The sequence below is a fragment of the Cetorhinus maximus genome, chromosome 15 (assembly GCF_964194155.1).
Source record: "Cetorhinus maximus chromosome 15, sCetMax3.hap1.1, whole genome shotgun sequence".
Taxonomy (NCBI): domain Eukaryota; kingdom Metazoa; phylum Chordata; class Chondrichthyes; order Lamniformes; family Cetorhinidae; genus Cetorhinus; species Cetorhinus maximus.
The window spans coordinates 24,808,836-24,831,908 of NC_135893.1; the positions used below are offsets into that span (position 1 = coordinate 24,808,836).

A 23,073-nucleotide genomic window follows, 5' to 3' on the forward strand; every position below is an offset into this window, starting at 1 on the left:
CCACTGACAGTGTGTCACTCTTCCCACCACTGACAGTGTGTCACTCTTCCCACCACTGACTGTGTGTCACTCTTCCTTGCCCAACTGTGCATCACTCTTCCCCCCACCGACTGTGCGTCACTCTTCCCCCCACCGACTGTGTTACATTCTTCAGCCTACCGACTGTGTGTCACTCTTCCCCCCGACTGTGTGTCACTCTTCCCCCTGACTGTGTGTCACTCTTCTCCCCAACTATGCATCACTGTTCCCCCCAAACTGTGTGGCACCCTTCCCCCTGACTATGCGTCACTCACCCCTCACCGAGTGTGTGTTGCTCTTTCCCTGGACTATGCGTCACTCTTCCCCTTGCCGACTGTGCATCACTCTTCACCCCACCAAGTGTGCGTCACTCTACCCCCCACGGAATGTGTGTCACTCTTCACCCCCGACTGTGTCACTCTTCACCCCAACTGTGCGTCACTCTTCACCCCTGACTGTGCGTCATTCTTCCCCCCACCAACTGTGCGTCACTCTTCCCCCCACAGACTGTGTGTCACTCTTCCCCCCCACGCACTGTGTGTCACTCTTCCCCCCCACAGACTGTCACTCTTCCCCCCCACGGACTGTGCGTCACTCTTCCCCCCACGGACTGTGCGTCACTCTTCCCCCCACGGACTGTGCGTCACTCTTCCCCCCACAGACTGTGCGTCACTCTTCCCCCCATGGACTGTGCGTCACTCTTCCCCCCACGGAATGGCATCAATCTTCCTCCCCAGTTGTGTGTCACTCTTCCCCCTCCCAATGACTTTGTGTCACTCTTTCTCCCACCAACTGTGTTACACTCTTCAGCCTACCGACTGTGTGTCACTCTTCCCACCACTGACTGTGCATCACTCTTCCCCACCCAACTGTGCATCACTCTTCCACCCACCGACTTTGTGTCACTCTTCCCCTTCACCGACTGTGTGTCACTCTTCCCCCCAACTATGCATCACTGTTCCCCCCAAACTGTGTGGCACCCTTCCCCCTGACTATGCGTCACTCACCACCCACCAAGTGTGTGTCGCTCTTTCCCTGGACTATGCGTCACTCTTCCCCTTGCCAACTGTGCGTCACTCTTCAACCCACCAACTGTGCATCACTCTTCCCCCCACGGACTGTGTGTCACTATTCCCCACCTGACTGTGTCACTCTTCACCCCAACTGTGCATTACTCTTCACCCCCGACTGTGCGTCATTCTTCCCCCCACCAACAGTGCGTCTCTCTTCCTCCCCACCGACTGTGTGACACTCTTCCCCCCCACCGACTGTGTGTCATTCTTCTGTCCGCCGACTTTGTGTCACTCTTCCCGTCTGACTGTGTCACTATTCCCCCTGACTATACATCACTCTCCCCTCACCGACTGTGTGTCACCCTTCCCCCGCCGACTGTGTGTCACCCTTCCCCCGCCGACTGTGTGTCACTCTTCCCCCCGACTGTGTGTCACACTTCCCCACCTGACTGTACATTACGCCCCCTTCCCCGATTGTGCATCACTCTCCTCCCAACTGCATCACTACCCCAAATTGAATAAAAACAATCCAACTGATATTTCTGTGCCTGACCAAGCAAGTGCTGATTACTCGCTGCTGAACCAAAAATATTCATGCATGAAGCAAAACAGAATATGGGACAATATTTCCCTCTCCTGTTTGCCTGTTATTCTGCTGCTGAAGGTGCTGACTCATGTTGTGGTACCTTTGTACAGGTACGGGGCACTGGGAGTTTCCATTTTGTTGGCCTCATTGGGACTGGGGTATGTTTAATGGATGGTTTGCTAGTTAAGATGGAACACACTGGCCTCCAGAGAGGTGCAAAAGGACCTCAATGGAAGGGCTTTGATCACCTAAAGATCAGGATAGAATGGAAAATAATGTGTCAGCAATTTTTCTGACACACGGGCACCGCGGACAGCAACTATTGCTTTCCTTGAGATGGAGGGGTGCTCTGGTAGTACCCCTGGGGCTGGACATCTTATGCCAGAATTAATGGGGTTCCTGGCAAGAGGATGCCACAGGGGCACCTTTCTTTACACAGAGCTAAATGTGCACCCCTTCAGGCTCATCCTTTGACCAACGATAACAATGTACATTTATATAGCAACTTTGACATAGTAAATGGTCCCGATGGCAGTTTCAGACAAAATTTGACACTGAGCCACGTGTTAGAATCAGGGACCAAGAGCCTGGTCAAAGAGGTAGGTTTTAAGGAGCAACTTAAAGGAGAAGAGAGAGGTGACGATGTTTGCGGAGAGTATTCCAGAATTTAGGGCCTAGGCAGCTGAAGACCTGGATTCCGATGGTGGGGCGATGGAAACTGAGGATGGACAAGGGGCCAGAATTGGAGGAACAGGGGTTGGAACTTCAATGGACTGGGTGAGCGGCGTTCTGTAGCGGGCACAATCCCAGCTTAACTGGCAGGGTCGCACACCGCACAGATTTTGAGGACAGGATCAGCTTGGCCCCAATAGTCAAATAGCCTGGCACTACTCACTGTTTAGGCTCACAAATGAAGAATGGCCTCTTCGGTGAGGTAGCAGAGAGTGCCCGACACCAGTGGAACTCTACACCAGTACGAATCAGTGCCTTCAGGAGAAGGGGGAAAATGGGTGGCAAAAAATTAGTGCATCAAAAATTAAGTGACAACTCTTCTGCCACATCATCTAAAGTTTCTTTGTTTACATCTATTGTCCTTCACGAGTAATAAATAAATTGCAAAATAATCCATGAAGCTGTGAAATTCTGTGATGTATTTGGTGGTTTTCAGACTCAGGTTGAAGAAGGCGGCTGGCTCAGCCCTACAGCCTCACTGTACTCACCCTTCCTGTTTTGTATTTTCTGCTGGTTTCATCCTCTGCGTATCCTAGAACATTCTCCCCAGTGTGATTATGTCCCAGTGAGCCCTGTTGTGCATAACATAGCTGCCCCAATCTCTCACTTTCCTGTATCAATCCATGCCTGCAAATGAGAAACAGGTCATTTTAATGGAGCTCACACCATGACTGAATCAGTTCGTTAACATTCAGGCCTCACAGAGGCCCAGAGCACAGCAATGCAGGCCTCGCACATCACACATCACCGATGCAGGCCTTGCACCACAGAACAGGCCCATCACCAACACTAGGCCTTATACCATAATATCTCTCAGAAACACCTTCCAATGCATCTCCTAAACCTGCAATTCATTTCTTATAAACAAGGGCAGCCGACATATGGGAACGCCATCACTTCCAAGTTCCCCTCCAAGTCACACACCATCCTGACTTGGAACTATGGCCAGAAATTTCCCCCCATTGGGGGGATTGTGCTGGGGCAGGCGGGAACCCGATCAGTGCCCCCAATCGGGGCTGCGCCGCCATTTTACGTGAGGCGCGCCTGGAAGCGCTGGGCGCTCCCTGTGCGGGGGGAGGGGGATTCCCTGCGCTCTATCGCGCATGCGCACGAAAGAGCGCAGAGATCTCCCTGAGGCACAAAGGTGCCTCAGGGTGATTTGCTTCAGTCTTAAACTTTAAAATAAAGGATTTTTAAACTTTTAAAACATGTCCCCTCATGTGACACTATCACATGAGCTGGGACATGTCAAAGAATAAATGTATGAATTTTTATTACATTTTAAAACAGTTCATGAAACGTCATCCTGCCCGTGGATGAGGTTTCATGAAAAATGCGAAGGCCGCCTGGGCTCTTCGCCTGCCCACCAACCTTAAGGTTAGACGGACAGCTTATTAAGTTGAGTTAATTAGTTTTTAACAGGTCTTAATAGGCCTTTGACAGTTCGGCGGGCGCGCAGCTGACTCAGGACATACACCCGACGTCGCTGTGCGTCATTTTACACGTCGGCGAGTGCCCCCCCCCCCCCGCCCCTGCTCGCCGACAGGAAAATGCTGCCCTGTGTTGCTATTGTTGCTGGGTCAAAATCCTGCAACTCCCCACATGACAGCGCTGTGGGAGCAAATTCACCACGTGGACTGCAGCAAGGCAAGAAGGCCCTCCTGCACTTCGTCAAGGGCAACTCAGGATAAGCATTAATGCTACCTTACTAGAGATGCCTATGTCCAATGAATTATAAAAATTCTCTAAGTGCTTCACATAACATGAAGTACTTTGCATTGACTGCTGTTTCATATAGGCTAACTTGGCAGCCATTTTGTGCTCTCACAAACAGTAAATGACATGAATGGCCAGTTAATCGGCTTTTGCTGGCATTAAAAGGATGAAATAAGTTTTAAAATCTGATTAAAACCTTCCCTGGATGCTAGCAAATTTCCTGTGGCTTTGCTCAGAGTGTTTTATAAGGACAGGACACAGGAGCATAATATTCGTTCATGTGTGCCTTGCCTAAGGCTGCTGATGCTTTATCCAGAGCCATTTCCTGGGCTGTGTTTTTCAGTGGTGGTTTGCCATTGCCCTCCACTCTCAGGGGGCATGGCGAGGAGGCAGGTCCCATTGGTCTACCTCAGCCAGAACAGGAATCAAACCCATGCCGTTGGTATTATTGTGAACCACACACTAGCCATCTAAGCTAATCAGCCCCTATATTGTACATTTTTTTATTCTTTCATGGGATGTGGGCATCACTGGCAAGGCTAGCACTTATTGCCCAATCCTAATTGCCCTGGAACGATGTGGCTTGCTAGGCCATTTCAGAGTCAACCACACTGCTGTGGGTTTCGAGTCACATGTAGGCCAGACTGGGTAAGGATGGCAGATTTCCTTCCTTCCTTCCCTAAAGGGGTATTAGTTTAACAGATGGGTCTTTACAACGATTGATGATAGTCTCACCGTTACTGAGATTAGCTTTTTTAATTGAATTTAAATTCCACCAGTTGTCATTGTGGGATTTGAACCCATGTCCTTAGAGCATTAGCCTGGGCCTCTGGATTAGTAGTCCAATGACCACCATCTCTCCAAAGTACAGAGCATTATGCTACTGCTAAAGCACACCCTGCAGTGGATGGGGAAAACTTGCTTTTAGGTGTATCCTGAGGTCAATTAGAAGTGATAATCTGATTGGGCTATGATGTCAGGGTGCTGAAGACTGAGACACTTCCAATTCCAGGTAGCCAGCATCATTACATGTACTCCAAGGTCTGGCACATCACATCTAGATGGTCCTTTTAATGCCTCCCTTCTCCTCTCCAATGGCATGGCTCAACCCCAAGCTCCTTACAGCACCTTCTACTGCATCAGCTTTTCCACTTGACATGCCAACCAACCTCAAACCAATCTGAAATACACTGCCCATTACTACCAACTTAGGAAATTTTGTACTGTTGAGCCATGCCCTGTAGGAACAGGATTGACACTGCCCGACTCAATTCACATAGGACTCTAACAACAACTTGCATCTATATTGGGCATTTTAACATTGCAGAATGTCCCAAGGCTATTTACTAGCACATAGCCAGACAAATATATTAACAACAAGCCAAAGAAGCAGACATTAAGCTTTGTCAAAGAGGTAGGTTTAAAGGAGCTTTAGAAAGGAAGAGAAAGGGGGAGAGAGGCGGAGAGGTTTAGAGAGAAGCTTAGGCCGAGGCAACTGCAGGTATGGCCGCCATTAGTGGGGTGAAGGAAATCGTGGACGTACAAGAGTCCAGAATTGGAGAAATGCAGAGTTGTAGGAGGTTACAGAAATAGGGTGGGGAGAGACCATGGCAGGATTTTTCAGTAGGCATGTGGGGGTGGGCCCGACACTCTGACACATAAAATGGTGCGCGATGATGTCGGGCGTGTGTCCCGACGCAGTCCCGCGATATTTCACTCGGGAGGGGGCACGCGCCAGAGTTGGCTGCGTGCCTGCCGATATGTAAACGGCCTATTAAGACCATTGAGAAAGTCATTGATGTCATTATTAATGCTGCCTGTCCAACGTTAAGGTTGACGGGCAGGTGAAAAGGCCAAGCAACCTTCGCGTTTTTTAGGAAACCTCATCCACGAGCGGGATGTGGTTTCCTAAAGCTTTTATGAAAACATAAAATTTTTTTCCTAAATATAAAAACATGTTCCATCTCACGTGACACAGTCACATGAGGGGACATGTTTAAATAAATGTTTAAACCTTTATTTAGTTTTTTGAATATCGATTCAGTCTCCCTGAGGCAGCTCTGTGCCTCAGGGAGATTGAATCGCTCTTTTGCGCGCATACGTGAAAGAGCGCTGGCCCCGACTCTCCCTCCCCTCCCCCTTGGCCCACACAGGTAGTGCTGAGCGCTACGATTAGTGTCTTGCGCTGGGCGGGCCTTAATTGGTCCGCCCGTGTAAAATGGCGGCACGGAGCCGATCGCGGGTGGCGATTGGTTCCACGACTGCCCCCGCCCACTCCCGCCAAGCCCGCCCGCTGCCTGAAAGATTCAGGCCATGGATGCATTTGCACACAAGGATGAGAGTTTTAAAGCTGAGATATTGGGTAGATCAGGATCGAATGTAGGTCAACGAGCACAGGGCTGATGGATGAATGGAACAGAACATTTATCACATCAATTAAGAAAGGCACTGCATAAAGCTGGAATTGAAGCCAAGTCCTGAAGATGAAAGGCCACTATCTGAGTGACTGCAACAAACAGCTTTCTCATTTTTTTAACTGTTTTTTAAGTGTGACACTGAACAACTTGGACTTATACAGCGGCTTTACTGAAGTAAATTGCCCAAGGTGCTTTTACAACAGCATAATCTGATCAAATTTGACACAAAGCCAAATAAGGAGATATTATACCATAAGACCATAAGACATAGGAGCAGAAATTAGGCCATTTGGCCCATCGAGTCTGCTCCGCCATTCAATCATGGCTGATAAGTTTCACAACCCCATTCTCCCTGTAACCTTTGATTCCCTTACCAATCAAGAACCTATCTATCTCGGTCTTAAATACACTCAATGACCTGGCCTCCACAGCCTTCTGTGGCAATGAATTCCATAGATTCACCACTCTCTGGCTAAAGAAGTTTCTCCTCATCTCTGTTCTAAAAGGTCTTCCCTTTACTCTGAGGCTGTGCCCTCTCGGGTCCTAGTTTCTCCTACTAATGGAAACATCTTCCCCACGTCCACTCTATCTAGGCCTTTCAGTATTCTGTAAGTTTCAATCAGATCCTCCCTCATCCTTCTAAACTCCATCGAGTATAGACCCAGAGTCCTCAAATGTTCCTCATATGTTAAGCCTTTCATTCCTGGGATCGTTCTCGTGAATCTCCTCTGGACCCTCTCCAGGGCCAGCACATCCTTCCTGAGATACGGGGCCCAAAATTGCTCACAATATTCTAAATGTGGTCTGACCAGAGCCTTATAAAGCCTCAGCAGCACATCCCTGCTTTTATATTCTAGTCCTTTCGAAATAAATGCCAACATTGTATTTGCCTTCCTAACTACTGACTCAACCTGCAAGTTAACCTTAAGAAAATCCTGGACTAGGACTCCCAAGTCCCTTTGCACTCCAGATTTCTGAATTCTCTCCCCATTTAGAAAATAGTCTATGCCTCTATTCTTCCTACCAAAGTGCATGACCTCACACTTCCCCACGTTGTATTCCATCTGCCACTTCTTTGCCCGTTCTCCTAACCTGTCCAAATCCTTCTGCAGTCTTGCCGTCTCCTCAATACTACCTGTCCCTCCACCTATCTTTGTATCATCTGCAAACTTAGCCAGGATGCCCTCAGTTCCTTTATCTAGATCATTAATGTATAAAGTGAAAAGTTGTGGTCCCAACACTGACCCCTGCGGAACTCCACTAGTCACCGGCTGCCACCCTGAGAAGGACCCCCTTATCCCCACTCTCTGCCTCCTGCCAGACAGCCAATCTTCTATCCATGCTAGTACCTTGCCTCTAACACCATGGGCTCTTATCTTACTGAGCAGCCTCCTGTGCGGCACCTTGTCAAAGGCCTTCTGGAAGTCCAAGTAGATAACATCCATTGGCTCTCTAATCTACTCGTTACCTCCTCAACGAATTCTAACAGATTTGTCAGGCATGACCTCCCCTTGATGAAACCATGCTGACTTTGCCCAATTTTACCATGCACTTCCAAGTATTCTGAAATCTCATCCTTAATAATGGACTCTAAAATCTTACCAACGACCGAGGTCAGGCTAATCGGCCTGTAATTTCCCGTCTTTTGACTCACTCCCTTCTTAAACAGAGGGGTTACACTAGCAATTTTCCAGTCCTCTGGGACCCTCCCTGACTCCAGTGATTCCTGAAAGATCGCCACTAATGCCTCCACTATCTCTTCAGCTATCTCCTTCAGAACTCTGGGGTGTAATCCATCTGGTCCAGGTGATGTATCCACCTTCAGACCTTTCAGTTTTCCTAGCACCTTCTCCTTGATAATGACCACCATACTCACCTCTGCCCCCCGACTCTCTTGAGCTTTGGGGATGTCACTCGTGTCTTCCATTGTGAAGACTGACGCAAAGTACCTATTCAGTTCCTCCACCATTTCTTTGTTCCCCACTACTACTTCTCCAGCGTCATTTTCCAGCGGCCCAATGTCCACTTTTGCCTTTATATATCTAAAAAAACTCTTGCAATCTTCTTTTATATTACTGGCTAGTTTACCCTCATATTTAATCTTCTCCCTCCTTATTTCTTTTTTAGTTGTCCTCTGTTGGTCTTTGTAGGCTCCCCAATCCCCTGGTTTCCCACTGCTCTTCGCCACATTGTATGCTTTCTCTTTAGCTTTTATGCTGTCCCTGACTTCCCTTGTCAGCCATGGTTGCCTCGTCCTCCCTTTAGTATGCTATATTAGGGCAGGTGACCATTAGTTTGGTCAAAGAGGTAGGTTTCAAGGAACAGCTGAAAGGGGGAGCGGGAACTAGAGGGATGGAGAAGTTTAGTGAGGGTAATCCAGAGCCCAGGACCCAGGCAGTTGAAGGCACGACTGCCATTGGTGCAGTGTAGGAATTCGGAGATGTGCAAGAGGCCACAATTGGTGGAGCACAGAGATCTTAGAGCTGTAGTGGGGGAAGACGTTACAGATATAGGGAGGGGCAAGGTTACGGAATGATTTGAAAATAAGGGTGAGAACTTTAAAATTGAGATGTTGTTGGACTTGGAGCCAAAGTGGTTCAGCAAGTGCAGGATGAGTTCAGGAGACCTAGAGCGAGTTAGGAGACAGAGTTTTGGATGAGTTCAAATGGTAGGTGAAAGGCCAGCCGAATCTGGAGGTAACAAAGGCATGGATGAGGATTTCAGCAGCAGATAGGCTTAGGCCGGACTGGAAAGGGGTGACGATGCAGAGCTGGAGGTCAGTCATGGCGATGGACAGTATCTACAATGGGAAGCGCAGCTCTGGGGCCAAGAGAACAGTGAGGTCCAGACTCAGATATTGGCCTGGGAGAGGGGCGGAGTAGGTGATGACAGAGCAGAGTGACAAAATGTGACATCTGAAGTTCGAAGGGCACGTCTCAAAGTCTTCATATACAAATATTAACTTTTAGGAGGCTCCTGGGCCTGATAACCTGGTGCTGTTAATTATTTCAACTCGCATTGAGCTTTGATATCTGTGACAATGATTAACTTGGCAGTAACCAAGACTGAAGATCGCGTTGCCATCAGCAGCAGACACTCCACCCATCCAGTGGCTTTGAACATTAAAGCCTTATTCTCGGTTAATTATAAGTTGAAGCTTCCTAAGAAGCAGAACAGAGAACACCCAAAAAAAGCCAAGGCACCAACGCTGATGGAGTAATTATAGCTCAGAGGTGCACTGTGTGACAGGCACTATAGTGCACTGTGCACAATTGAGAGGACAATGAGATCAATTGAGCACAGCAGATGCCTGGGCCCCTTGGCAAACAGGGGTTCATGTGGATGTGGCTGTACTCTCGTTGTTTAACTCAAGCAATGACTAACCTGTCTGAAAATCAATAAACCCTGCTCAACGTTGCCACGCCTCACTGCTACCGCCTGTCAGGGTTGTTAACCGTCCAGGATTGCAATGGAGCGTCCGGGATTTGAAGGTTAATCTCCCGGACACTGCCGGGAGCAAGCCGGGAGAAAAATCATAGCAGCATTAACAGTAACGATATCATTTTCAACTCCATTGAACGTTTTTGGTCATTAGTTATTGAAATATTAGAAATGGGGTTGGAAGGCTTTTTGACTGTTCAGGCTCTATGCAGACAATGCCAATTCTTGCAAATACATCCCAAGAGACACAATTTCTGAGTAAAATTAAGTCTCACTGACAGAACTCTCAAATCTCAGGATTTTTTTCTAATATTTGCATAATTTACATGAAGCATCTGATCCGGCACATCTCTCTCTGTCTCTCTCCATCACTGGTAATGAAAGGGTATAGGTGACTGGGTACTCCCTCCTCACCGTGCTCACCACCACCCCCACCCACGCCGCCAGGGAATTAAACCAAATAAAATTAAGGGTGGACGGCCAATCAAATGAAGAGCTCCACAAACAAACATGGTGGCCGTTACTATGACAGCCTCGCAGGAAGTCAGGTTCACACGTTGCTGATGTTCCAGTACCATAATGCCTCGACTGACGCATGTGACAGCGATGGCTGCCCAAAAGAAGGTGAGAAAAGGCCCCAAGGGCTGTTTCGATTCCCCCCCTCTCCGCCCACACTTTGCAATTCTTAAAGGGACAGTGTACCACCATGTGATCGAGTGGAATCACAAAGCAACAATGTAAAGCCATTCAAAGTGTTCAGAAAAGGGTTTTTTAAATATTCTTTGATGGGATGTGGTTGTCACTGGTAAAGCCAGCACTTGTTGTCTGCCCTTGAACTGAGTGGCTTGCTAGGTCATTTCAGAGGGCAGTTAAGAGTCAAGAGTCAAACGCATTGCTGTGGGTCTGGAGTCACATGTAAGGTAAGGATGGCAAATTTCCTTCCTGACTTTTACACCAATCCTCTTGACTTTTAAGAGTTTGTCTCTTGATTGATGAGAAAGTGGAGTTGGCATTGCAGCCAATGAGAATGGTACCTCCAGGAATATGTCTAACTGGAGTTAGCAACCCAACTGTCTTTGGACCACTGTCGACACTCCACTCAGGAAGATTAACAAGTGAAAAGGAGCAGACTCCAAAATGTCAGGAAGATGTACAGCATATGAGCTGGAAAAAGAAAATAATGGATGGGGCACTGAAGTAGTACTTTAAATTAGATTCATCACGAAAATAGATTCGGAGTGCTACGACCCCCAACCCCCATCCCTCCCCCGAAACAGGCTCTGGGGCATGTATGCTACTACCCGTCATACGTGTAGTTAGCCAAACAAAAGGAGCGCCAATCCCCTCAACTGTGTGAAGTGCAATCTGCATCAATGTGGACAAAAACACAGCAGGATCTCACAGATAGCAATGTGATAATCGTCAAGTAAACCATTTTAGTGATGGCTGGGGATGAATATTGGCCAGGGAGACAGCACGTCCCAAGATCTGGGGCAGAATTTCACCCATATTGGGCTCAACGGGGGCAGTCGGGGCCGAAAGGCCAATTAAGGCCGGACCAGCGTGAAACACGAGTGGCTGCGCTGCCTGTGCGGGCGGGGGAGGGGAGTTTGAGCGGGGCAAGCTCGACTTTCACCCATATACGCGAGTGTGCGCCTGCAAATCTCCCTGAGGTACAGAGCGGCCTCAGGGAGATGAATACATTTTTTTTAAAATAAAGATTTTATAAACGTTATAAAACATGTCCCCTCATGTGACTCTGTCACATGAGCAGGGACGTGTTATTAATGAAAAATTAAAGTTTTTATTTTATTTTCGTTTGATTTTGGAAACCTCATCCCGCTCGTCAGCCATAAGGTTGGACGGGCAGTGAAAACTTCTTTTAATTAACTCTTTAATGACTTTAATAGCTGTCGGCGGGCACTCAGCCGACTCCGGCACATAACCACCAACTGAAATATTGCGCAAGTGCCCGGTGACATCAGGACGCTCGCCCAACGTCATTGCATGTCATCTTACGCTTGGTCAGGTTGAGCGTGGGCCCGCCCACCGAGCTAAAAATTTTACCCCAGGGATTATTCTGTTTGCTGATGTCCTGCAGCAATGGTGAAGAGATGACAGGATCAGTGCTGCTGGTTTTCCAACCCGAGTGTCAGCTTGGCAGGATTCCCAATGCTAAGTAACAAGGTTTTGGGATTTTGAGTCCCACAAAATGTTTCAGACACACAACCTGAGGCCCACAACACTCCAGTGCAGTGTTAAGGGAGTACTACATTGTAAAGGTACAGTCTTTTGGAGCAGTCATTGAACCAGGGCACCTTCTCCTAGTAAGTTAGCCATTGGCACGATTTAAAGAGGAGGTGTTTCTCATGTTGCCTTGGGCAACATTCCTCCCTCAACCAATAACTGATGATTTGTTTTTACTGGCCATTTCAGGGCATGGCTGGTTCAAGATGGTTGGCAATAAAGACCACCACGCTTTAAAAATAATTCATTGTTTTCTTAAATTAGTTCTTGGGATTTGGGTGTTGCTAGCTGGCTAGGCCAGCATTTATTGCCCATCCCTAATTGCCCTTGAGAAGGTGAGCTGCCTTCTTGAACTGCTGCAGTCCATGTGGTGCAGGTAGACCCACAGTGCTGTTAGGAAGGGAGTTCCAGGATTTTGACCCAGCGACAGTGAGGGAACGGCGATATATTTCCAAGTCAGGAATGGACAGGAGCTTGCAGGTGGTGTTGTTCCCATGTATCCACAGCCCTTGTTCTTCTCGGTGGTAGAGGTCGTGGATTTAAAAGGTGCCATTGAAGGATCAAGGCTTGGCGAGCTGCTGCTGTGCATCTTGTGGATGGCACTTGTAGATGTCGATTCTGTGAAGTGTTTTGAAATGTTTCAGCTGTTTTATGAATATACACATTGTTTATTGATTCACTTGCCATGGCAATTTTGCCTTGCAGTGTTTTCAAATGCTGTCTCTGTGGGTGCAAAGATGAAAATGACTCAATTTCCTCATGTTTTCAGTATTGGGATATTTGGTAAACTTTCAGATTCTAATCTGTTTTCTGCTGCGCTGTACTTAACAATGAAATTATGCAGCACTAGGTATACTGGTTATTTTTAACATTACTGATAGCTTAAAGGCATGTATAAGTGATAGCATCAAGGATCTCATTAGGCAGGAACAGGAACCTAATTAGAAAGAAGGTAAAGAGCATTGAGAAACAACATAACAGGCCACCAGCAGAGCAGAGATAGCTGCTGAGAGGTGGACTAAGGAGGAGAAGCAACATGAAAAAAAAACACTTCATTAAAAATGTCGCTCAGTGAACTCTGTTCCAGGCAGCTCAACAGTTCCAAGAGAAGGAGAGGACCATGAAGGTAATGATGAAGTCAAGGTCAGGCAAGATCATCTCAGAGTGTAGCAAGCATTAACTAGCTGCCTGATACTGTGAAACAAATCACAGGCCCGGGCAATTACTGCCATACTCTGAAGGTTTACAGTGTCTGGTACATGTTGTGTCAATAAAATCAATGTGGTATTTGAACGGGAAACATCAGCCATGACCTCAGGCTCATGGGACCAAATGGCCTACTCCTGCTCCTGTTTCTTACATCCTTATGGCAGGGAAAGTGTCCAAGGGCTGGAGGAAGGGGAAACAACAAAGAGAAGAATTTTCATCAGCTTTTCAGTGAACTAAGATTAAATACTCAGCCACATCAGGAAGGTACATTAAACTGTTCAGAAAAAAAACAAAACGAGCTACACATATAAGTGTTAATGTCATGTCAATTACATTGTTAAGAGAAACCGGTGATGGGTACTAATTGTCTGTGAGCACAAATAAATAGGGGATAAGAGCTGTGAGACTGAACAAGTCAATAAACTCTCAATAAAGAAAAGCTGTGTCTTGGTTTTGGTTTCAACATTCCGCTTGGATCCTGTTAACAATAAGGTGCTTAGAATCATGGAGCGCAGAGGAGGCCATTCGGGCCATCATGCCCATACACACTTACTGTGAAGATTGGTAGATAGTCAGCCCCCTCTTTCTTGGTGGAACTCCTTTGTGAGAATGATCCATCATTAATTTGCTGACACCCTCATGGAGCCGTGAAAAGCAGCTCCAATGAGAAAAGGCTGGCTATTTTCTAAAGTAAAGGCCGATTCACAAGAACATAAGAAATAGGAGCAGGGGTAGGCTATACGGCCTCTCGAGCCCGCTCCGCCTTTTAACCTTGACCTCAACTCCACCTTCTTGCCTAATCCCCTTGTCCCTTAATTCCCTTAGAGTCCAAAAATCTAGCGATTTATCTGTCGAATCTATGACTGATCATCCACAGGTCTCTGCGGTAGAAAATTCCAAAGATTCATGACCCTCTGATTGAAGAAATTTCTCCTCATCTCAGTCCAAAACAGTTTAATCCCCCAACTAGATTTTTAGCTTTGTCTCACGATTGGCTGGACAGTAACTAGTATACACACCTCCTTAAAATCTCTGCACAAATCTAGCTGATAGAAAATCCCTGCCCTACCACTTCCACTACCCTTGTGTCAAAAGTATAATTTTTTTAACGTTATCACTGCTCATTACAAACCCAAGTAAAATCTCTTCAATTTTGGCCTATCCCTTCCTCCAACCCTTGGACACTTTCCCTGCCAAAAGGATGTAAGAAATAGGAGGAGTAGGCCATTTGGTCCCATGAGCCTGAGGTCATGGCTAACCTTCTATCTCAGCTACACCATCCCACACAATCCCCATACCCCTCAATTTTCACAACCTTTTGAGTGAAAAGATTTCTCCTCACCACAGTATTCAGAATCTGTGGCCCCTAATTCTAGACTCCCCAACCACAGGAAACATACTCCGAGGAGCTATCCCCTCAAACCCCTTAAAAATTTTATGTTTCGATGAGAGCACCTCTCATTCTTCTGAAACCTGGGGTTGCCTATTCGATCTCTCCTAGTAGGACAATCCCTCCATCCCAGGAATCAGCCTGGTGAACCTTTGTTGCACTCCCGCTAAGGTAAGTATATCCTTCCTCAGTTAAATCACAGAATCTTTACTGTGCAGAAGGAGGCCATTCGGCCCATCAGGTCTGCACTGACTCTCTGAAAGAGCATTCTACCTAGTCCCACTCCCCTGCCTTATCCCTGTAACCTTGCACATTCTTTCTTTTCAGATAGCAATCCAATTCCCCTTTGAATACCTCGATCGAACCTGTCTCCACCACCCATTCAGGAAGTTCACTCCAGACTCCAACCATCCTCTGGGTGAAATTTTTTTTCCCCACATCACTTTTACTCCTTTTGTCAATTATTTTGAATCTGTGCCTTCTAGTTCTTGATGCTCCCTTGAGTGGGGAGACCAGTTTCTCACTATTTACCCTGGTTAGGGAGACCAAAACAATACAGTGTGGCCTCACCAAGACCCTGTATGAGGGGTTAGCAACCTACGGCTCTGGAGCCACATGCAGCTTATTAAGGATTTGTGTGTTTCCCGGCCTTGATCGATCAAACCCAAGAGAAGCTCACTGGGGTGCCCCTTAAAAGACAAATGAAGGGAGAAGATATTTTCTCAGCTATTATTGACTGTCTAAAGACGAAAGGAATGTGTACCAAAAACACAATCTCAGTCGCTACTGATGGGACACTGAGTATGAAAGGGGAAAAACAAGGCATTTTTTACTCAGTTACAAAAAACGCAGGATCACAATGTAATATAATTTCATTGCATAATTCACCAGGAAGCACCCAAATGCTTCTTCCTGAATTCAAGTTGCATAGAAATCCATAAATGTTTCTCTGCCTTGTTTTTCATTATTATTGGAATTTGAGTAGCTGCATTGTGACTGTTAGGATAGAGCGTTTTTGACTCAATTTTAAAACAGCTCTTCCTGATATTAAGGTTGATGACCCCTGACTTACAGTAAGACTTCTTCTTCTGATCCCTTTATAATAAAGGCTGCCATACCATTTGCCATACAGTCATAGAAACATAGAAACTAGGAGCAGGAGTAGGCCATTCGGCTCTTTGAGCCTGCTCCGCAATTCATTATGATCATGGCTGATCATCCAACTCAATAGCCTGCTCCCGCTTTCTCCCCATATCTTTTGATCCCTTTCGCCCCAAGAGCTATATCTAACTCCTTCTTGAAAACATACAATGTTTTGGCCTCAACTACTTTCTGTGGTAGCGAATTCCACAGGCTCACCACTCTCTGGCTGAAGAAATTTCTCCTCATCTCAGTCCTAAATGGTCTACCCCATATCCTCAGACTGTGACCCCTGGTTCTGGACTCCCCACCATCGGGAACATTCTTCCTGCATCTACCCTGTCTAGTCCTGTTAGAATTTTATAGGTTTCTATGAGATCCCCCCTCATTCTTCTGAACTCCAGCGAATATAATCCTAACCGACTCAATCTCTCCTCATATGTCAGTCCTGCCATCCCAGGAATCAGTCTGGTAAACCTTCGCTGCACTCTCTCTATAGCAAGAACATCCTCCCTCAGATAATTGTGTGCAAAACTGCACACAATATTCCAAGTGTGGTCTCACCAAGGCCCTGTATAATTGCAGCAAGACATCCCTGCTCCTGTACTCAAATCCTCTCACTATGAAGGCCAACATTTGTCTTCTTTACCGCCTGCTGCACCTGCATGTTTACCTTCAACGACTGGTGTACGAGGACACCCAGGTCTCGTTGCACATTCACCTCTCTCAATTTATAGCCATTCAGATAATAATCTGCCTTCCTATTTTTGCTACCAAAGTGAATAACCTCACATTTATCCACATTATATTGCATCTGCCATGCATTTGCTCACTCACTCAGCTTGTCCAAATCACTCTGAAGCATCTCTGCATCCTCCTCACAGCTCACCCTCCCATCCAGCTTTGTGTCATCTGCAAATTTGAAGATATTACATTTAGCTTCCTCACCTAAATCATTAATATATATTGTGAATAGCTGGGGTCCCAGCACCAATCCCTGCGGTACCCCACTAGTTACTGCCTGCCATTCGGAAAAAGACCCGTTTATTCCTACTCTTTGTTTCTTGTCTGCCGACCAGTTTTCTATCCATCTCAATACACTACCCCCAATCCCATGTGCTTCAATTTTACACACCAATCTCTTATGTGGGACTTTGTGGAAAGCCTTCTTAAAGTCCAAATAAACCATATCCACTGGCTCCTCCTCATCAACTCAACTAGTTACATTCTCGAAAAATTCCATTAGATTTGTCAAGCATGATTTTACTTTCGTAAATCCATGCTGACTCTGTCCGATTCTGCCACTGTTTTCCAAGTGCTCAGCTATTAAATCTTTTATAAGGACTCTAGAATTTTCCCCACTACGACGGCTGGTCTATAATTCCCAGCTTTCTCTCTACCTTCCTTTTTAAATAGTGGGATTACATTAGCTACCCTTCAATCTGTAGGTACTGTTCCAGAGTCTATAGAATCTCGGAAGATGACCACCAATGCATCCACTATTTCTAGGGTCACTTCCCTAAGTACTCTGGAATGTAGATTATCAGGCCCTGGGGATTTATCAGCCTTCAATCCCATCAATTTCTCCAACACCATTTCCCTACTAATACTGATTTCTTTCAGTTCCTCCCTCTCACTAAACCCTGTGTTCCCTAACATTTCTGGTATGTTATTTGTGTCCTCCTTTGTGAAGACAGAACCAAAGTATGTATTTAGTTTTTTTAAAATTTATTTCGATCTACCGTTTTATCTCCACCTTTTAGCCCATTTCGATCCCTTCCCCCCACCCCACCCCCACTAGGGCCATCTGTCACTTGTCTGTCCTGCTTTCTACCCTTAATGTCACCATTAGCACATTCCTTAGATAATATCACCACCGTCAACACCCCTTTGTCCTTTTGTCTATGACATCTTTGGCAATCTCTTCTTTGCCTCCACCTATCACTGGCCCTCTATCCAGCTCTACCTGTTCCACCCCCCCTCAACCAGCTTATGTTTCACCACATTTCTATATTTCTTTAGTTCTGATGAAGAGTCATTCGGACTCGAAACATTAACTGTATTCCTCTCCGCAGATGCTGTCAGACCTGCTGAGTTTTTCCAGCTATTTTTGTTTTTGTATGTATTTAGTTGATCAGCCATTTCTTTGTTCCCCATTATAAATTCCCCTGTTTCAGACTGTAAGGGACCTATATTTGTCTTCACCAATCTTTTTCTCTTCATGTATCTATAGAAACTTTTATAGTCAGTTTTTATGTTCCCCGCAAGCTTACTCTCGTACTCTATTTTCCCCTCACCATATCATGTACTTTACATCAAGGTAAGGAACGGTGGTGCTGGCAATACCTCAGCACCAGGAAATGAGAGCAACAGACGCCCCTAAACTGCACTTTGCACAAGAATGCTGAAGGCCAACTAAGGTTGCCAACGCTGCAGGACTGCCCTGGAGTCTCCAGGGATGCCAAGGACTGGACTGGATTTAGGTGGCCTGAGCTCACTGTGCTGGCATAGCAGTTGGAACAAAACTCTAACTCTGCCAACAAGCAGCCAGTAAATAGTTGTGACATGAGTCACAGCCATTGGAGCTCGTAAAAATCCTGCAGCTACTTTCTCACACTGTAGCTACAGTGTCTTCTGGCTGGGCCAGCCTGCCTTGTTATCGCCTCAATAAAATCCAGTCGGCTATCATCTAAGAAGAGGTGTAAATTTTTTTTTGGCTGGGGATGGGTTTGCACTGGGGAAAGTAGACAATTTATGTCGTCCTTTCCAGTCCTTAGCTGCTGCATGCTATTTGTATAGTGACCAGTAAAGAACTGACAGAAGACAAAAAGCAACTGAGACAAGGCTGAGTGACTGTCCCACCCCCCCTCAATCAGCTTATATTTCACCTCATTTCTTTATTTCCTCAGTTCTGATGAAGAGTCATACGGACTTGAAACGTTAACTGTGTTCCTCTCCGCAGATGCTGTCAGGCCTGCTGAGTTTTTCCAGCTATTTCTTTTTTTATTTTTGTTTCAGATTTCCTTTTATCTTAGTGTTTAATTGAGTGACAGGCAGCCTTGGGACTCTGACTCTCAGCCTCCCAGTGGGGAAAGTAGAAAATAACTTTGGCGGGGGAAACACTGCTTATTCTATTGCTGTGTTGAATATGTTCAGGGTTGAGTTAGATACACTTTTGATCAGCAAGGGAGTCAATAGGGGGCAAACAGGAAAGTGGAACTGAGACCACAATCGGATCAGCCATGATCTTATTGGAACAGGCTTGAATGACCTACTCATGCTCCTAATTTTTGTGTTCTTGTGCAGGTCTGCAAGGAGCAAACCTCAGGGACAACGCAGTCTCATGGAACTTCCCTTCCTCCTCTTTCTCCTCCCATCCCCGTTGTTTCCCAGTCTGCAGTAAATCAAGGCAAGAGGAAATGTTCTATTAAATGATGGAGCCACTGTGTGGCAGCATTGTTTCAGGAATTTCAAGGGAGCTGTAAAGAGGAGCGACTGGGTCTCTCTGACGCTGACTGCAGCCAGCTCTCATTGGAGCTTTTACCTGCAGTGCAGTAGTAATCAAACACCTTCTATTTCCAGTGAGGCTATAAAACACTCAAAGCAATAAAGTCATCTCCTTACTGAACGAGTCCAGGATTTGAATAGCAATTAAAATACCATGAGTGCCCTGTGCCTTCACCGGAACAGCATTCCCTGGTACACAAAACCCAACAGAAACCGATACTTCTCTTAAAGGTCATGCTTCTGGGTAATAATTAAAGTTTTACAGGCTTTACAGTTGTATTTTTCCAGCAGGTCTATTCCCCACCTGGCGTATGCGCAGAAAATAGACCAGGAGGGATTGGATTCTCAATGCCGGTGTTCTGCTAAAAACCCAATAGCTGCAATTGCTCAACTCAGGAAGCACAACATCCACAACACGACTACCTAACCTCCTGTTCCACCATGTCTCCAGTTTCTTTCATCACTGTCCAAACTGTTACTCTCCCCTTCTCCCCTCAATCCACTGACATATTTCACCCCCTCCAATCAAATTCAAGTAAGCTCTTCTCCCCCTCCATCCAAATTCAAACATTCCCTACAACCCAATTTAAACTGGATCTTTTCTTCCACCTTCCCCTTTCAGACTGGCATTCTTCCCCCTCACCCTCTCCAGCGGGTTTACATTCAGGCACTTAACCCCTTGTTAAAGCTGCCATTCTCCCCGTCCCTTTCTCTCCGTTAGTGCCAGGATTTGCTTCCTCTCCCACGCCCAAAATACCACTCCCAGTTTATATCTCTTCTTCTCAGCTTAATTTCCCCTTTTCCCTCTCTGTTATCCAATTTTATGCCCCCTTTCATCTCCCTTTCACTGCCATCCACTTCCCTCAAAGCCAGCTCCTTCCTGACTGCTGCTGTGGATGGACGGTATCCCATTGTAGAATGTTGTACGCAGAAATATCTGCTCTTATAAGAGTCCCCGCCTATGGTACTCTGTGGTCAGGATCCCTTTCTTTAACGGCAGGGCTCAGTTAGGGTCAGCACAGAGGAGCGAGGGGTCAGGTCCCTGTTGATTTCAGTCAGCACCCCTCAACAGTGATTGTCCTTGTGAAATGCTGGTGCTGGGCATGTATGGGTATCATGGTAAGATGCCAAGTGAAGCTCCTTCTGTACCACCACAACAAACTACCTTAGCCCCAATATCAGAACTGCACCCTTAATGCACCAGGGTGACAATTTTGACTCACCTGAGCCATCCTGTGTGCTCTCTGAATCAGATCCCCAATTAGAGCTGAATTAGGGATTCTTTGGTGCTTAAATCACATCACTTAGAACCCCTGACAGGCAGCAGACAAGAGCCTTTCATCACTTCAGTATTGGTTGGATTTGAAGCCAGGCCCCTGAGATAACCCCACTTAAATATCCAGTTTCCTTGTTTTTTGTTTGTCGTGGAACTGAGGGATGTAGCAGAGTGAGAGAGACCTCTCCAGCTGATCTGGCCAGTGCCATAGTTTGCGAAGTAGCAGACACTGCACTATTTCCCATACACCTCATGTACATTGTCTCCCAAATATCTATTGGTTCCCTCTTGATTTCGCACCACCATCCACATCTACTGCCTCTTCTTCTATCTGATCCAGGTGTCCCTAACTTATTTCCTTTGACCTGAGAGTTGATTTTGATTGACAACTACATTGTAAAGTCAAGGTGGCTGCACAGCAAAAAGTAGATTTAATTAATTTCGCAGCCTTTGTTCTTTATTGCTGGGATACAATGTCAAACTTTATAGATCCAGAAATATCATCAAACCAATTTTGAAACCATAATCACAGAGAGTTTATGCACTTGTAAACGGTCCCATTTATCTCTGTCAGCCACCGTTTCCCTTCACTGCAGCAGATGTACTGCAAGTGAACAATAAACTGCTTTAAAGTCCAATTCTCTTCCTGACATATTCTGAGGCATTTTGTTATCTCACCTCCTTTCATGCTCTGCAGTTCTGCTGCATTACACAGGCTCACCAACATGGGACTGTTACTAGTGATGCTGTATCAATGGTCATTAGGTACTCAGACCCCACACTGGGGGTCACTCTACAATTAGAACCAATTACAGACAACATTCTTTTCTACAAAGTAAGATAATGAAGTGACCGAGAAACTCGCTAAACACAATTTGCAAGGTATCAATTTGCAGTCAGTAAGAGCACAAGAACAACTGGGATGAGGAAAGGCCATTTGATCCATCAAAGTCCCTTCCTGCTCATTCTGGCTCCGCATCAAGGTAAGTAAAAAACGAAGGAATCTACCTTTTTCCTGCAGCCTTCAGCATTCCCTTTAAAGACGGTTCACTGTAGAACTGGAATAATTAGTTGGAACTTGAGTGGCACCTGCTCTGCCAAGCTTGCCACGAATATCACAGAAGAGTCCTGAACAGGCGTGGACTCCTTCTTCGTGTACTTAAATTGGGTCAAAGCTACTTGCATGCAGCCCTCGGGGATGCTTAGAAAGAGCAAGGCCCAGTCTGGCGACTGCCATGTCAAAGGTGCAGGGTCTCACGTGCAGAAACTGGAATATGCTGCATCCATTTTAATGGTTGAAACCGAGGTACAACCCATCCCAATTTCTCCTCCATTGAGTATCCAAACGTCCAGAGCATAACAAGCATGACAAAGGGAATACTGCGTCTCTACTGCTAGGTATTGTTTGTATTACCATATGGAGCCAAACCATGGCTACTGCCAGTCAGCTCCCAACACTCCTAGATGTATAATATTTCATAAATCTTTATTATTTTACTAGGTTAGCATGAGAGGAGGATTCAGGCAGGAAACCATAACTAGAGTAGATGCCTCACAGGCTGTACTCAGGTTATGACAGAAAGAATGAGGCAAATTGTAATGCTGTATGGTTCATAAGAGGCAACAAGTGCTTCCACAGGAGCAAAGAGCCCTCATGGGGGCACTGGAGGGCCATTTGGAAATTATTGCTCTCACTGTCAATGATTTTCCATCTACTACAGAACCGGGGTGTGGGGTGGTGGGGTATGTGCCCATATGCGCTCTCAGTCCATGCCAGAAGCAGTAGATGGTCACCCTATATACCCCAGCACAGGCCATCGGACAGCTCTGGCCTGCCCCACTGGCAGCGCTGTTTCTGCAACAGACAACATGGGCTGAGTTTTCCCACCTTAGTATTTTTCTGGACATCAGGACCATTTTTTGGGGTGGAAAGCTTGACTGCCGTGGTAGCAGGGACACCGGTCCAATCTTCCAGGAGGGGTTCAATTAACAGCCTGCCCTGGAGGTCGTTGTCCAGCTAGGGGCGGTAGGCAAGCTGAGGGAACAGGAGGGTGAATCAAGGTGCGCGGTTTAATGGGAGGCCGGCGGCTTTCACTGTGGCTGCACTGAGAGAGCTGCTGAGGTGAATGGCACAATAGAGGGTGGAGTGAGACGGATGCGAGAGAAGGCTGAAGGAATCTGAACGAAAGCTGAAGTTGCCATCTCTATTGATGACAGCGGCCTCCAGCAGCTACTCTGGCGACGGAGAGCCTCTGCCTGCTGATGGCATGCTGATTTTCACTTTAAGGTTGCAGATTGCATTCGTGTAGCTCCGACTTCCCGCTGTACATGCAACTCCCATTAGCGGACCAGCTGCAGACACTGTGTGCGGAATCGTCCCA

General features: G+C 46.5%; 1 protein-coding gene across 10 annotated transcripts in view; it reads right to left on the minus strand.

Annotated features, from left to right (window-relative positions):
• Window positions 1-23,073, minus strand: part of LOC144690556 (kazrin-like) — a 536,288-nt gene that overhangs the window by 9,181 nt on the left and 504,034 nt on the right. For 8 of the 10 annotated variants that reach the window (XM_078558154.1, XM_078558157.1, XM_078558160.1 and 5 more), the window contains one exon: window positions 2,838-2,976. The exons of 1 other annotated variant lie outside the window; for it this stretch is intronic. In XM_078558154.1, the coding sequence (XP_078414280.1) occupies window positions 2,838-2,976 (139 nt within the window). Of the gene's footprint in view, window positions 1-2,512; window positions 2,605-2,837; window positions 2,977-23,073 lie in introns of all 10 variants that reach the window. One more of the 10 variants, XM_078558155.1, reaches the window with a different exon arrangement.